The sequence below is a fragment of the Pipistrellus hanaki genome (genome assembly GCF_964339955.1).
Source record: "Pipistrellus hanaki genome assembly, chromosome: 12".
NCBI lineage: Eukaryota > Metazoa > Chordata > Mammalia > Chiroptera > Vespertilionidae > Pipistrellus > Pipistrellus hanaki.
The window spans coordinates 39,280,587-39,298,013 of NC_140514.1; the positions used below are offsets into that span (position 1 = coordinate 39,280,587).

Genomic DNA, 17,427 nt, shown 5'->3' on the forward strand with positions numbered 1-17,427 from the left:
GAGCTTTCTCCCTATATTTTTTTCTCTAACTTCCCTCGTTTCAACCTTACATTGAAGTCTCTCTAATCGATTTTAAGCTGATTTTTATGTATGGTGTAAGATAGGAGTCCAGTTTCATCCTTTTGCATATGACTGTCCCGTTTTGCCAACACCATTTCTTGAAGATACTGTCCTTTCCCCATCTTAGAATGTTGGCTTCTTTGTTGAAAATTAATTGACCTTATATGCATGGGTTTAGTTCTGGGCTCTCTATGTTGTTCCATTGACCTGTGTATCTATTTTTATGCCACTACTAAACTGTTTTGATTACTACAGCTTTGTAACATAATTTGAAATCGGGAAGCATGATGCCTCCTGCTTTGTTCTTTCTCAAGATTGAATTCAGGATCTTCCTCATTTTTTTTTTTTCTTATAACAGAAAAAGAGAAGATAATTCCAACAATTTTTATCTTTCATAAAATGTACTAAGCAATGGGAATCAAATTTGATTTCTTCTCTTAAATCTACTCTCAAGGAAAGGTACCAATAAATAGGAAAAAGGAATAAAAAGATAGCATATTGCTATGCAACCTGGAAGAAACAAAGACATGCTAGGTAGACTAGCCCAGACTATGCCTGCCTGTTGCAGGGCCTCTCACCTTAAAAGTCGTGGTGCCATACAGCTTGCTGGTATGGACTGTCTCTGGAAGCACATTAGTGATATTGGTGATGAATTCTTCCAAGAACTTACAGGATTTCTCCAAGTGTGTTGTATTGATAATAATCTGGACAAGCTGGAAAATAGCAAGCACATGTATGAATCATTTGACTATTCACCTCAGAATGAATGGCTCAATATGAATCTGCTGGTACAAGAAAAACAAAAGGCATGATGGCCGAGGCCATCTGCTTTCTACAAAAGGCATTTTAAAGCAGGGGTACTACTTCATCTATAAAGTCTTCTCTGATTACCCAGAACATATTGAATTCCTCCTATTCTCTGTAGGAGCTCTTGTCACTCTATTTTAAACACATGTTTTCTTCTGTTTAAAAAAGACTAGACTAAGAGAAACAAACTAACAGTGTTTAGCATAATGCCTAGCCTTAAGTAACAGCCAAATAAATTAAATAAACTCCACTAAAAGAATAAGAATAATTGAAATGGCAAGAAAAAGTTTCCAAATTAGGCATGATAAACAGAGAGATGTTGGACTAGATTGCAGCACATTAAATTATATTAGTCTATGGAAGAAAAAACATGGGCACTAAAGTCAGAGAAACCACAGGATTAATAATGTACAAATTCTTGATCTTAAGAACACTTCTTAACTTCTCTAAGCCTGTGTTTTTACCTGTAAAATGTTAATAACTTCTAACTCAGAGTTATTGTGAAAATTTCATATTTTTTAGTTAATACTATTTCTCTTTTCTTATAGAAAAGAACCTTAGCCCTAACCGATTTGGCTCAGTAGATAGTGTCGGCCTGCAGAGTCAAGGGTCCCAAGTTCAATTCCAGTCAAGGGCATGTACCTTCATTGTGAGCACATACCCAGTAGGGAGGGTGAAGGAGGCAGCTAATCGATGTTTCTCTCTCATTGATGTTTCTAACTCTCTATCCCTCTCCCTTATTTTCCATAAAAAAAAATCAATAAAATATATTTTTTTTAAAGAACCTTAAAGAAGATAGTGCTAGTAAGATTAAAGTAATCTATTAATTACTTTGAGGGGAGAATAGGAAGAATAACTATTATTATCTACACAGTTTGCAAAGCACTTCGCAATTCATGTTCTTACATTAACTTCCCAGCAACCTACAGAAATAAATTAAGCGGGAATAATTATTTGTTCCATCTATACTAATAAAAGAGAAATATGCAAATTGACTGTGCCTTCATGATGCCCATCAGCCAATCAGGAGTGAGTATGCAAATTGACCCAATAAAGCTGGTGGGTTAATTTGCATATACAGGCATGGAGCGGCAGGTAGGACATGATGCCTGCTATGAAGGGGGGGAGGGGGGAGCTACAGGAGTGGCACTCTAGCCAGAAGCAATGACTTCCAGGCTCTGGGGCGGCCAGGAGTGAAGCCAGGCGAAGGAAGGCCTCTTCTTGTATGAATCTTTGTGCAATGGGCCTCTAATTTTATTATAACAAAAATAAAATTATTTTCTCTAGATCATATACCTAAATGGAACTATGTCTCAAATGAGCTCATCTACATGACTTATGACAGTGCCTTTGAGCAGAGCAGAGCTGGCAGCCCTAGCCCTGGCATGCTACAGGGTCAGTACAGTAGGCTGAAGTAAACTCTGGGTCTTCCACCAACTAGAACTCTCCATGGTTTGATTCTACTCTATGCAAAAATAAAAAATAAAATAAAATAAAATAAAATAATAAAATAAAATAAAAAAGGATAAGTACCTACTACTTATTTCAACTATGAAAACTATTCATAGTCCCCAGAGTCTAAAAGAAATTTTAAAAAATACAAAAAGAAATTAGAATGGAACTTTTTTGTGTATCTCTCTCTTCTACATCTTTAACTTCTTCTTCTTTTTTTTTTTTGTAATCCTCACCAAAAGATATTTTTTTTAATGATCTTTAGACAGAATGGAAAGAAGGGTGTGAGACGAGAGAGAGAGAAATATTGATGTGAAAGAGATACATAGATTGGTTGCCCCTTGTAAGTGCCTTGACATGGGCCAGGGATGGAGCCTACAACCAAGGTATGTGCCATTGACCATAACGGAACCCGGGACCCTTCAGTCTATAAGCCAGTACTTCAACCACTAAGCCAAACCAGCCAAGGCTACATCTTTAAATTTTCATTTTCATAAGACTATTTTCTGGTGGCAGGGTTGTAGAAAGTAGGGGGAGTATTGGTGTACCAGACAATACATGGACTTGGTCCTTCTTTTTGTCTAGGGAGATAGTGAGCTGGGGCAAGAGTGGGTAGATGACACAAAGGGGAATTAGAACTAAAGATGAAGAGAGGTATTAAATTATTTTACAGTCAAATAATATTTCTATGAAATAGCAAACAAAAATATGAATAGGACTATAATCCTTACCTCAACAGCACACAGCACATAGTTTTTCTCAAAAAAAAATCTATGTCAACTCATAATGACAATGCTTTAGTAATAGATTGAACTGAGGAAAAAGATACCTTCCACTCTCCTAAGAATAAGCTGGAAGATCCGAGAAAAACAGATACTTTTTAATGTAATGATAAAGAGCAAAGACTCAGAGATGCAGCTCCAACAAAGATGAAAAGTTACGGCAACACTGGAACTAGATCTCTGTATTATTCCCCACAACTCATCAGACAAGTTCATATTCATCATTGGACCCGTTCCACTCATTCCATGGCTTGAATTTGGAGACTTCGAGTTTTAGACTCAGATATGATCTCCTATAAAATTACCCCAAACATCAGTCTTTTTAGCTTTGGAGGGCTCTAGAAAAAACATACATCCAAATAAGCAATTTGTCATCCTTTTCTTTTCATCATGTTTGTCCCTCTGAGGAGGAGTAAAATAATTTTTAAAGATTTTAGTAGCCTTAATTAATCATCCTTTTTCCTAAGTGGGAAAGTGACTATTGCCAAGGTTGTCTTGATGTGGAAGTCAGAAAAGTACGGGTTAATTTGGAGAACTGAAGAATTTCTATTTTAAAGTCAGCATTACCTATCAAGAACACATTCTACTTATCAAAAATAATCCTAATAATGAGAAATCGTGTCATGTTATTGAAATAAAAAACAGTGGCAGTCAAAGAGAAAATTGTCTTGTTTTACAGGATATTGTCAGTTTAAAAAAAAAAAAAAAAAGGAGGCGGCTTCACTGGGTACAGTAGTAATTTCCCATGACTTTTTAAAGATCTGTCAACACAAAAGATCACAATGAATTATGTCAATTGGCTGTCAGTCACTTCTGAAATGTTTCATTGCTAAGCATAGAATAGACTATTAAAACACTCTAGGATTACAGTAGATACCATGTCATTTTCAAAGGGAATATTGTCTGTTAATGAGGTCTAAGTGTCTCTTCTCCTGAATGACAGCAAACCAAAATCCTTACAAGGGCATTTATCACAAATGAGAAGCCAGATGCTTTGGGTAATCTTTAACGTAAGGATGAAACGAAGCAATTTCAGATATCATCTTCCATCAGAGTTTGAACTTCTTTGGTATATTTAACCCCTACTTCCCACTCTATTATAAAAATATACCACTGTCCTTTACATTGTTCCAAGGATGTGGAACTAACAGATTAGATATTAGTTATGTCTTACATAAAGTAAAAGTTCTATGAGAATTATCCAAAAAAAAACAAACACTATATTGCAAACAACCACCTCTTACAATTAAATGGCCAAAGTTGCTTTGGTTAAAAATCATGAAGCAGCAGAACAATTTTCTGTCTCTCCCAGTATCGCAGAGAATCAAGTGAGCAAGGGCACAGAGCAGACTGTGGGAGTCACTTCTCCAGCTCTGATGAAACACCCCAGGGGAGCCTGAACCACGATGACAGATAGATGGTCATATTCTTGACAAACTCCAGAAAAGAAAATGACTTCATCATCTTCAATAGTTCAAAACTAAGCACTACATTCCAAGAACAACTTTCTATCCCCAATTATAAACTATTGGGTCGGCAACTAAGTAATTGCGGGTTTTACACATATATGGCTTCAGTTGAATTTTTAGGTTTGCAGACATAGTACAAATGTAAAACACATTTTGTATTTGATAGTTGGCTATTCAGCTATTAATCAGTAAAAAAAGTTTTTTGATCTGTTTTGTAGTTTTTGTTTGGCGTTCGTTGAAAAATGGAAAATCAAAAGGAACATTTTCGTCATATTTTGCTTTTTTATTTCCGCAAAGGGAAAAACGCATCGCAAGCTCATAAAAAGTTATGTGCTGTTTATGGTGACGAAGCCTTAAAAGAACGGCAGTGTCAAAATTGGTTTGCCAAATTTCGTTCTGGTGATTTTTCACTCAAAGATGAAAGACGCTCTGGTCGTCCAGTTGAAGTTGATGACACCCTAATCAAAGCAATAATCAATTCGGACTGTCACAGTACAACACGTGAGATTGCAGAGAAGCTTCATGTATCACATACATGCATTGAAAATCACTTAAAACAACTTGGCTATGTTCAAAAACTCGATACATGGGTTCCTCACGAACTGAAAGAATCACAGTTAATGCAACGCATTAGCGGCTGCGATTTGCTAAAGAAACGTAATGAAAATGATCCATTTTTAAAACAACTGATAACTGGCGATGAAAAATGGGTTGTTTACAACAATATCAAGCGGAAAAGATCGTGGAGCAGGCCAGGTGAACCAACTCAAACAACATCAAAAGCTGATATTCATCAAAAGAAGGTTTTGTTATCAGTTTGGTGGGATTACAAAGGAATTGTCTACTTTGAACTCTTACCACCCAACCGAACGATCAATTCTGATGTCTACATTGAACAACTAACGAAATTAAACAATGCAGTTGAAGAAAAGCGGCCCGAATTGACAAATCGAAAAGGTGTTGTATTCCATCATGACAATGCAAGGCCACACACATCTTTGGTCACTCGGCAAAAATTAATGGAGCTTGGTTGGGATGTTTTGCCACATCCACCATATAGTCCTGACCTTGCACCATCTGATTACTTTTTGTTTCGATCTTTACAAAACTCCTTGAATGGTAAAAATTTCAATAATGATGATGATGTCAAATCGTACCTGATTCAGTTTTTTGCTAATAAAAACCAGAAGTTTTTTGAACATGGGATTATGATGCTGCCTGAAAGATGGCAAAAGGTCATTGATCAAAATGGGCAATACATTACAGAATAAAGTTATTTAGTTCCATGAAAAAATTGTCTTTGATTTTCTTTAAAAAATCCGCAATTACTTAGCTGCCGACCCAATACTTCTGGGGTGTTTATATCTACCTATATTAGAATTGATATTATCTTATTTCCCAAAGCAGAGAATTGGGAAATTCTCTCCAAAAGGATGAACTCAAAGCCAGTAAATAGAAGTCACACTGCTCCCCACACCACCAGTGCTTCTCTATTGTTATATTTGCAAGAAGATAAAGAACTAAATAGCAGCCTTGATTCTCACTCACAAAAATATGATCCCTAAGACTTCAAGGAATTTTTATCTCCATTTCACCCCTGCAAGAGTACAAAAAGGAATGTTAACTGCTGATTTTATAACATCTCCAAGGAAAATACCTAAAATACTTGAACTACTGGTTCCAAATTCAGTGGTCTAGTACAAAGCTTATATTTGACAAAATTTCAGTATAAAATATTTTAACATAATATTAGCAATATCATTGCTATTTAACCACAGGGGTTAGAGACAAATGGTGTGTGGGAGATAAATAACAAAGGCTAGAGCCAGTGAGCATTCTAAATTATATTAAAAACAAAGGGTAAATGCAAAGCACTAGCCATTTATTCATGTCTCCTGGGGCACATTTTAATCATGAAAACATAAATAATGTGAAATAATTACTAATAGAAACTCTGAATTTCTCTAATTTTACTCTAGGAACAATAAAAAGGAAGTTCTGCAAAATGAAAAAACTATCCTAAATAATGTCATATGCGGCATTCAACTGTGGGGAGAAAAAAGTTTGTTAAAGGAGAATTCCATCATTGCTTATATCCCACATTACAATATTTTTGTATCTTAGCACATCCGCAGAAGTATTTGTTCAGCTGGCTTCCTGTGGATCAATATCAACCATTTACTAACTTTCACTATAATCCCTGACAGTACCTATATGAAAATGTCAATTTTTTCTAGAGCAACTGCCTTTCTAACTATTCTACCGCTACAGGTAAAACAGATGGCCAGCAGCCTTTTCTTTCCCTGTGAAAATAAAAATTCCTCCAAGCACTCACTTTGGCACTATAAATTCCATAAAATGGCAGGTTGAGGTTCCCATGCAATCCTAGGTCCAAGAGAAAGTAAACTACACATCTTTCTAAATTTTAGGACTTCATGCCAATACTCCAAATCTTCATTTTGCCAAGATCCTGTCCCCAACATATGTACAATATCCCTCCTCTCTTTCTGAGACTGTATAAGCTTCCACAGAAGTGTGATGAATGCCTTTCTCTCACATTTCCCCACCCAAATCCACACTTACATGCTGATAAAGAGTAAAATACCATTCACATACATGAGGTATTTCACAAATTAAAGCTAAGTCTAATACTAACCAAGGACTATGAGTACCAATATCTGTGGCATCAATGATTTCTGCAGACAAAAATATGATCTCATCTTGTATGTTTGTATTTGGACGGCCACTTATTTGGATAGGATCATGATAATATTATATATTCTCCAACCAACAATTTTGTTTATATAATTAATAGCAAATAATACAAATTTAACCCAACATCCTCAGAAAGGAAAATCAATTAAGGTAGTGATAACAATGAGAGAGAAAAAGTGACTTTCAAAAACTAATAATAGACTTCTCCAGGATGACCAAAGAAAAACACAAGACAGTGATTTTGCACTTTCACCTTTAGGGGTCCACCTGGAAGAGCATGATGAACCATATGGAAAGTTGTGATAAATTAAAAAAAAAGAAACCCCACAGCTTATAACATCTGTTGACATATTGCTTTGGCTATCTCCATTAAGAGCAGCTTTACCTCAGTTAGCCCAATATTTTTCCTTTTAATGACATTCTGCAGAGAGTTACTCAGAGTCCTGGTCAGCAACAGGTTTGTAGATTTTCTAATCATGTCATCAATTTCAGTTGTGCTGAAAAAGAAGTGTCAATAGTTAGTCATACTAGGTAGCAGAATTATATTGCAAACAAATAAATTGGTGCTTATAATAATAGTAATAATAACTAAATAATAGCAGCAGCAAATAACATTTATTATGTGCCAGAAATTATTCTAAGTACTTTAATGATTTAAAATTTACTTAATCTTCACAATAAACATGAAGAAGTTTTATTAGTATCTCTACAGATGAGAAAATGAAGGCACAGAGGAATTAAGTAACTTGTTCAAGGTCACACAGTGAGTACAGAGCAAATAAAAAAGGGGGAGGGTAGATTCACATAGGCAATCTTGCTCTAAAGGCCACAGCCTTTAAACACTATGCTATACTCTCTCTCAGAATAAATAGTTCCCCAGGATGATTCCTCAGCCTAAAACCATTATTTCTCCTATAGTTTCAAGTTCCTTCACAGATTAATATTTATAATTTTCCAACCTGATCTCTCAGCAGACCTCTTACACAATTAGCTGATAAAGAAGATAGCTCTCCTCCTGTATTATCATTTATATTTTGCTCTGGTTCCAAAATAAGTGTTTCAAGTCAGTAGTTTAATTCTACATATATGTTTTAAATCCCATTCAAGGGCAATAAATAAAGACATTTTGTATTCATAAAAAAAAAAAAAACTAAACAAAGAAAATTATTCCAAAGCTATTTTTATGTGCAAGTTTTAAAAGAAAACAGTCTTGCAACCAACAGACTAAATCTGAAACCTATACAATCCTTCGTGAACTCCTGAAAACATTTACCCAGGAATGCTTTCTGGAAAAGATATCCTTTTGAGACAAACAGTTGTTCAATAACAAGGTCACTACTGTAATAATACTTGTTTATACACATCAGAAACTAACTGTAAGTAAAGATGTGTGAACATTTCTTTGTCAATAATTTATTGCTTATGGACAATGGTCACAAATCGTATCTCATTGATTTCTCTTTCTGCAGAAGGAAATCAGAGGCTTATTACAGATGAAATAAAAATCTTAAAATTCTAAATACATAATAGGCAAGCTACATTGTTATGCTATGTTGCAAAGAGAAAAATATTAGAAACAAATAAGACTAGAAAATAAAAAGCCATAACCAGTTAGGAAAAGAGATACACAAAAATATTTTTACAGGGTCCATATAAAGATATATTTAATTGACCAATAATTTCTGGCCCATTGCCACCCTTCCCAAAAATGATTATTTAAATGAAATACTTCATTCCACAAATATAAGGTACTAGGCATTGTGTTAGAATATTCAGGTCACAATGATGAACGAAATGGTTTTGTGGTTCAGTCTTCACATATTAAAGTCATAATTACATCACATTGATTGTAATATGAGCTATGAATAAATACAGGCTGCTATAATCATGATTAACACAGGTGCCCAAAATAATCTGGCGACCATGATATTAATCACTGTCATGGCATCTGTGCTTATTACATCTCTATTATGCTTTAACAAGAACTAGCAGAAGTTCGACTTTTAGATGATGTAGAAGATCAAGACTATCAACAAGAAACCTAGATCCAAGCAAAAAGCTATATTTTCCTTAAATGTTAACAAAGTGTAAATGAACTAAACTGCAAACTGGAATAAGCCCTTGAAAGGTGAGCAAAGACTACCCGCCACTTTCATATCTTATGCCAAAACCTAATCTGGGTACAGATAGAGGAGGGAGTAAGAGTCATAGGCTGACAGGCTTTAGTGGGATGGAGAAAAATCAGTCCAACCTTTAAGAGTGTGGACTAATAATACAGATTGGAATCTTGGAAAAGCCCCCAAACAAAAATAAACAAACTGACCCAACAATTCTTTCCTATAAAAACTCAGTTACATAAGATATGGTGGAGGCAGTGCTAGAAATCAAAGAGAAATCTTTCAAATTTTGCAAGAGATTTAGGATCCAGGCCTATACTGAAACCAATCCAAAGGAGAGCAAAAACTAACTAAAGTTGAAACCCAGCCCAGCTCAAATCCTGTTAAGATCACAGATAAGGCCCCGGATAGAAGCTTTGGGATTTTAAAGTTGGTCTTAGGAAGAAAAAGATTTCTGCAATGCCATTTAGAAACAGAATTGAAACTAATTAAAACTGAGACACATTCAGTTCACTCAAGTTATGATGAAATTTGAATGGTTTATCAAGCAGCTAGGAATCACAGAAGAAAATGGAAAAGAGACATACTTAAGGACATATTAGCAAAATCATCTCCAAACCTGTTAAAAGATTTCAACCTGCAGATATAAGAAATTCAGCATACTCCAAACAGAATGAATGCAAATAAAACACATAGGAACATCACAAACTGTAAAATGCAAAGATAAAGAGAAAATCTTAAAGGCAACCAGAGAAAAAAGACAATAATTCAGAGAAAGAAACAACAATAAGAGTGACAACTTGTTTCTCTTCAGAAGCAATGAAAGTAGACAGTGGGATGACATCTTTAAAGTGTAGGGCAAGGGGGACCGTCATCCTAGTATTTTTGAGCTTGAAAAAAATGTTTTTAAAAACAAAGGTAAAAAAAACTTTAGACAAACAAAAGCTAAGAAATATGTAACAGAAGGTATACACTAAAGGAAATGCTAAAATAAATTCTTCACACTGAAGAAAAGTAATATCAAAAGTAACTTAAATCTGCAGGAAATAATTAGAAGGCCTAACAATGGGAAATATGTGGGTAAATATTAAGAACTACCTTTTTCCTTGAATTTTAAAATGATATTAAATGTTCAAAGCACATTTTAGGGTTTAAAAACAGGAATATAAGTGAAGTATATGCCAACAATAACAAAAGAGGAAGAAAATACATTGCATTGTACTGTTGTAAGATTGTTATATGTGAAACCATATATTATTTGAGATAAATTGTAGTACGTTAAGGATGCACACTGTAATCCTGAGAAACCACACTAATAAACAATAAGTAAATAAAACAATGTTATATTCAAATAAGCCAGTAGGGGGAATAAATCATAATACCAAAAACACTTATCCAAGAAGATGGAAGTAAATTAGGAAAAGGTGGTCAAAAATTAATGGGCCCTGGTGGCTGGTGGCTGGTGTGGCTTCGTGGTTGAGCATCAACCTATGAATCAGGAGGTCACTGTTTGATTCCAGGTCAAGGCACATGCCCAGATTGCCGACTCCATCCCTAGTGGAGGGCATACAGGAGGCAGCTAATCAATGATTCTCTCTTATCATTGATGTTTCTATCTCTCTCTCTCCCCCTCACCTTTCCTCTCTGAAATAATTTTTTTTAATTTATCAATAATTAATGGGACAAATAGAAAACAAAAGTAAGACAGCAGGCTTACATCCTAGCATATCACTAAATGCATTAAGGTAATAGCATAAACATTCCAATTAGGCAAATTGAATTAAAAACCAATACCCACTATTGTGGCTTGAAAATGGCATGTTTTAAACATACAGACACATGCCCAGATCTTATTTTCAAGATATAATCAGCATTAAAAGAACTGGACTCTTTTGAGAAATTATTGACATCCTTGTTAAGAGGGGAAATGTCCCAAACATAATGGGAATGCATCAACAAGGCACAGAGCAAGAAGTAGCTCACACTAGATACACACACACACACACACACACACACACACACACACACAACAATTTGAGCATCAAAATGAACCATCTAAATGAAGTAAGAAACCATGAGTCTGATATAATGATAGAGATGACTAGTGGATGGCAGATATAGATAGCTAGATTGACAGACAGCAAAGGGAGAAGGACTCCTAAATAAATTCATATACAAAATATTTAAAAATCAAAATTAGTAATTATTAAAGAAAAAAATGATTTAGGCAAGAATCATTAATGATATCATAAGGAGGAGAGAGGTGGGGGACATATGATAACAGAATAAATATACAGTCTCAAAGTATTTCAACACAAACATTATTTATAACAAAAGGAAAATGATAACTATACAGAGAAGACAGAAATCTTAAACAATTAATCAAAATTAACACAAACCATAAGGGTTTATAATACTACTAGAGGCCCGGTGCATGAAATTCATAAACAGGGAGGGGAATGTCCCTCAGCCCAGCCTGCACCCTCTCCAATCTGACACCCCTCAGGAGACATCCCTCTCACAATCTAGGACTACTAGCTCCTAACTACTCACCTACCTGCCTGCCTGATTGTCCCTAGCCTCTTTGCCTGCCAACCTGATAGCCCCCTAACTGCTCCCCTGCTGGCATGATTGTCCCTAACTGCCCTCTTGTGCTGGCCTGATCGCTTCCAACTACCTTCCCCTGTGGAGCTAAGGGAACTGGGGGGACTCCAGCTGGATGAGGCAGGGCTAAGGGAACTGGGGAACTGAGGCTGAATGCTGTGGGGACTGCGTAAGGTGGGGCTGAGGGGAATGGGTGACTCTGGCTGGATGAAGCAGGGCTGAGGGGACAGGGGGCTGAGGCTGGATGAGGTAGGCATGAGGAAACTGGGGGACTCCGCTGGATAAGACAGGGATGAGGAGACTGGGCACCACCATCTTGTGAGGGCATGATGGTCAATTAGCATATTCCTCTTTATTAGATAGGATATTCACACTCATGTATATGCACAGTGAAGGGGGGGGGGGGGAAGAGCAGGAAAGGATTAATAAACCAAATATGGAAAAGTGTCAAATATTAGTAAATTTAGGTAAGAAGTATTCAGTTCATCATAACACTCAAAACTTTTCCTTGCCCAGCCAGCATGGCTCAGTGATTGAGTGTCGACCTATGGACCAGGAGGCCACAGTTCAATTCCCAGTCAGGGCACATGCCCAGGTTGTGGGTCAATCTCATCGGGGGCATGCAGGAGGCAGCCAATCAATGACTCTCTCTCATCATTGATGTTTCTATCTCTCTTGCTCTCTTCCTCTCTGAAATCAATAAAAATATATTTTAAAAAACAAACACTTTTCCTTAATGTTGAAAGAATTTGAAAATATGTTAAAAGTAAAGATTGCTATGTAATAGGAGAGAAAAATGCATACCATAGAAAAGAAGTTACAGCTAAATTAATAGTGGGCAAAACAGACATTAAAACTATTCTCATTTTTAACAAAGATATTGAGGGACATTTCATAAACATAAAATGATGAATACAAGATATAACAGTATTAACTGTGACTGGACTTAAAATCATATTCAATATATCTGAAGTAAAAGGGTGGAGGATAGAGGTGGAAGAGAGCATAGAGGGAATAAGTGGTGATGGAAAATAAAATAATGAATAAAATAAAATAAAATGGAGAAAGATATACATCTAAAATAATAGGATACTTTTAACTCCTCAATGATTGACAGAAAAAGTAGACCAAAAATAGGAAAAACAAAAAACATTTACAATACTATTAACAAATTTAATCTGTCATTTAGAGACTACACTCAATAACTGTAAATACTCGCTCTGATCACATGCATATGGAACACTTACAGTTCGATTTAAATTTATCATTGTACTAGTTGTATGTTTCATCTGTTTTATATTCCTACTTGGTTTTTTTGTTGACTGCTTTTATTTGCTTTTTCAATGATTCAATTTTATCTGCATCACTGGCTTATTAGTTATTAGACACCCTGGTGCACAAAATTCATGCACTTGATGGGGGGGTCCCTTAGCTCGGCCTGAGCCCTCTCTCAATCCAGGAGCTCACAGGGGATGTCCAACTGATGGTTTAGGCCCACTCCCCGCCACCAGGAGCAGGCCTAACTCACTGAAAGCAGGCCTAAGCTGGCAGTCATACTCCTTAGCACTGCTGCAGAGCAGGAGAGGCTCCCACCACTGTTGCTGCACTCACCAGCTATGAGCCCGGCTTCTGGCTGAGTGGCCCTCCCCCTGTGGGAGCACACTGACCACCAGGGGGAAGCTCCTACATTGAGCGTCTATCCCCTGGTGGTCAGTGCGTGTCATAATGACTGGTCATTCGGCCATTTAGTCAATTTGCATATTAGCCTTTTGTTATATAGGATTAGTTTCACCTATTTTGAACATCTTATAACATATCCAATTTTTCTCCCATGTCCTTTGTCCTATACCTGGCACATATTTTCTTTTCTAGACATTGTTAATAGATAAGTAGTTTTCTTCAAGGGCAATAAAAAAAATAGATGAGTGACATCAGCAAGATAGCAGAACAGGAGATCCCACGCTTATATCCCATTAGCAAAAATAATTTGGCAGTCACACATGGACAAAGGTGCTTTGTGGAATTCTGGGATCTAGATAAAAGATTGTAACCTGGTGGAACCCAAAAGCAAAGAGTGTTACTTTGAGAAAGCAAGCCCATGCTCAGGTGGCACAGTTGTCACCCATAACAATCTCAAGTACACACACAAGAACAAACTACAATCCACTGTGAACTCAGCTAGAGCCTGTTTGACCTTTCCAACAGGGCCATTTGCCTGCCAACCTCAGTCCCAGCTGTCGTCCATGACCCAACTCCAGCATCCACTAGCTACCCATCAGCCTGTCCATGACTGCATAGAAGACATGCCCATTCATGACCCAGAAGCAAGCCGTCCAATCCTGTTCTGATTGAAAAAATTAAAACAGCCCTGTAACTCGGCCCCAGGTCCACTCAACCTCAGGCCAGGAGTACTCCTATCTGCCCAAAGACCTGCCAGACCACACACCCCTCATGTATGTGGAGGCGGGACCACGGACCTTGATCTGACTGTGGATCTTGAAGTGGTTCTGAAATCTATGACCTCTCATCTATAGTCTGATACAATTCCTATCATTAAACCTGCATGTAATCACTTTTTTCCCCTGAGTGTCCTTTACCTTTCATTTTCATGAATTTGCATATGATGTGTTTAAGAATTTTTCTTTGTTTTCTAATTATTATTTTCTTGTTTAAATAGATAGGAGACTATCTCTAGCTTGATGTCTTTCATTACTTTTAGAATACTCTCAGCCATTAAATTATAAAACATTTCTTCTTCCCAGTTTTATCCTCTCCTTCTGAGACTCCCAATTACACTGTCTGGAATTGGCCTACAGAAATTGGTTCTCTTATTTCTTTCATTATTTTTTTCTCTGGTGTGTGTCAGTTTGGGTAACTTCTAGTTACCTATTTTCAAATTCACTGAATTCTTTTCTCAGCTATGTCAAATCTACTGATGAGCCCCTCAAAGGAATTTTTCATCTCTAAAACGGTTTCTTATGTCAAGCATTTCAATTTAACTTTTTCCAATAATTTCCATCTGTCTGCTAAAAGTCCCTGTCTGTTCATACATGTGGTATTTAAAAGTCCCTAACTGATACTTCTATAATTTGGGTCACCTCTGAGTCTGGTTCTGTTGATTTCATTGCCCCTTGACAATAAGTTGTTCATTGCTTTTTTGCATGTCTCACATTTTTTATTGAAGGCTGAATATCATAAATAAAACAGTAGAGTCTAAGGTAACAGTATTTATCCTTGAAAATGACCTCCTCTCTCCTTCCACTGGGCCATTAGTATATGCAGGAGTTGAATTTGGTTTGGGTTTGGTTGTTACTATGGTTACCCTCAGTGCCTCACAGAGTTCAAATTTTTCTAATACTAGCATGTGCCTAGTGTGAGTTCTGGGATCCCGGGGGGGGGGGGGGGGGTTGTTTGTTTTTAAAACAATATCAATATATTTTATTGATTTTTTTACAGAGAGAAAGGGAGAGAGATAGAGAGCTAGAAACATCAATGAGAGAGAATCATCGACCAGCTGCCTCTTGCACACCCCCTACCGGGGATGTGCCCGCAACCAACATACATGCCCTTCACTGGAATCAAACCTGGGACCTCTACCACTGAGCCAAACTGGTTTCAGCGGATCCCAGATTTTTCATAAAGTTTCTGCATTATCCACAGCTTTCGACTATACCTGTATGCCTATCATACAAAATCAATCAATCTCTCTCTCTCTCTCTCTCTCTCTCTCTCTCTCTCTCTCTCTCTCTCTCTTTTCTCTCTCCCTCTCCATTCTTGACCATTCAGATTACTGCCATTTGTTCTGTAGTCCTTGTATGCTATGTATGCTATTAGTAAAGATCAAAGGACTTCTTCTGCTGTCCTGGCCAGGCTCAGTCTTAGGTAGGTCCTCTGTGGATGTGGAGCTCACTCACCATCCCTGCCCTTCCTGGCAGTGGCAGCCAACGTGGCTTTGTCTCCATGGTTAATATAGTGCAGCTTTGTGCTCTCTCTCCCACTGGTAGACGACTAACAGCATTTGATATAAGATCTTGTCTTCCGCCATTCTCTAGGGGTGAAAGAGCTTTCTTTTTACTTCAAACCTCCCTGTAGTAATGTGCCTGGCAGAGAGACAAACGCTTCCCTGCCCAGACTGACCAGTGCTGCAACATTTTTGATCAGTATGAGTGAGGTGCCCAAACCAGAGGAGTGGGGCTCCATGCCTTTTTCACAGCAGTGGCTGGTCCCCTTCCCTGTGCCTGTAAGATCATGGATGATTCTCTCTGCTCTCCTAGCCAGTTCCCATCTTTCTTGTGAGCGTGCAGGGAAAGTCCACTGCAAATAACATGTGAGTATCAACTCCTCCTGGATCTGGACACGCAACTAGGAGTTCTATTCTAACTAACATGCTAGCTCGAGTCATTAAGATGAAATTAATTTCTCCTTTCTCACCCATGTGATACTATGCCTTTCTTCTGGGCTCTGCCATGGAGTCTGTGCATCCTAGCACCCTGCCCTGGGGGGCCAGCCTCGTTTTGGATTTCAGGGTATTCGGTCATCCTGCCACTTTAGGTTCCTGATGGGTTCCAGAAAGTTTTCATTTTGTAGTTGGTTTTGTTTTTGTTTGTGTGTTTTTTTCACTGTTAGAAAGCAATACTTTTTCCAGTTTTCAATATTACAGACAGAAGTGGAAGTATCTCAGAATAACTTGCTCTAAAAAAAGAAAAGGGCTGTGTGTGTGTGTGTGTGTGTGTGTTCAAATGGAAAAAAAAGACTAAGAGGAAAAAATTCCCAAATATAAAGAGTGGTTATCACTATGTGGTAGTTTGGGATCTTGTCAATTTTTCTTCTTTGTTCCATTCTCTAGCTCACAAATTCTTTACAGAGATGAAATTTTAATAACTTAAAAAAGAAAGGTGTATATGTACATATATTTGTGTGTATTCTACTTTTTTAAGTTAAGTAAAAATTATAGAACATTATTTAACTATAGAAATGCCACTTATTTGCTGTTTTAAAAAGAACTTTCTATATATCCTCAGAATTCATAATTGTATATTTTTTTCCAATTTTTATAATTCTTTCAGTATTTTTCAGCTAATGTGAAAGTGAAAATTCTTGTAGCAAAGAAATGAAAACTTGACTTGAGAATAATTATCCTTAAAGCTTCATAAAAATCTCAATACAGCAGTTTTCCTTGTTTGGAAAGCCTCGTGTTTAAGAGAATAGTTTTATATATACTGTGTCTCACATCCCTATTATCTCCTCCCCCCATGACAGCTGTACTTGTCAAAGTAACTCTGTCACCGCACATTATAAGGTAGATGTCGTCTAGAAAATAAGGTAAAGGGTAACAAAATAGTAAAAGGCAGAGACTCTTCCCAATTTAAATGTATATTTTAAATTGTCAATGTTAGATATATCAAAGGGAATTTTCAGGAA

General features: G+C 36.9%; 1 protein-coding gene across 8 annotated transcripts in view; it reads right to left on the reverse strand.

Moving 5' to 3' along the window:
- The window catches only part of EXOC6B (exocyst complex component 6B), a 470,364-nt gene that overhangs the window by 209,244 nt on the left and 243,693 nt on the right, over positions 1-17,427 (reverse strand). For all 8 annotated transcript variants that reach the window (XM_084901284.1, XM_084901290.1, XM_084901283.1 and 5 more), the window contains 2 exons: positions 7,671-7,782; positions 639-773 (listed from right to left, as the gene is read on the reverse strand). In XM_084901284.1, the coding sequence (XP_084757410.1) occupies positions 639-773; positions 7,671-7,782 (247 nt within the window). The remainder of the gene's footprint in view (positions 1-638; positions 774-7,670; positions 7,783-17,427) is intronic.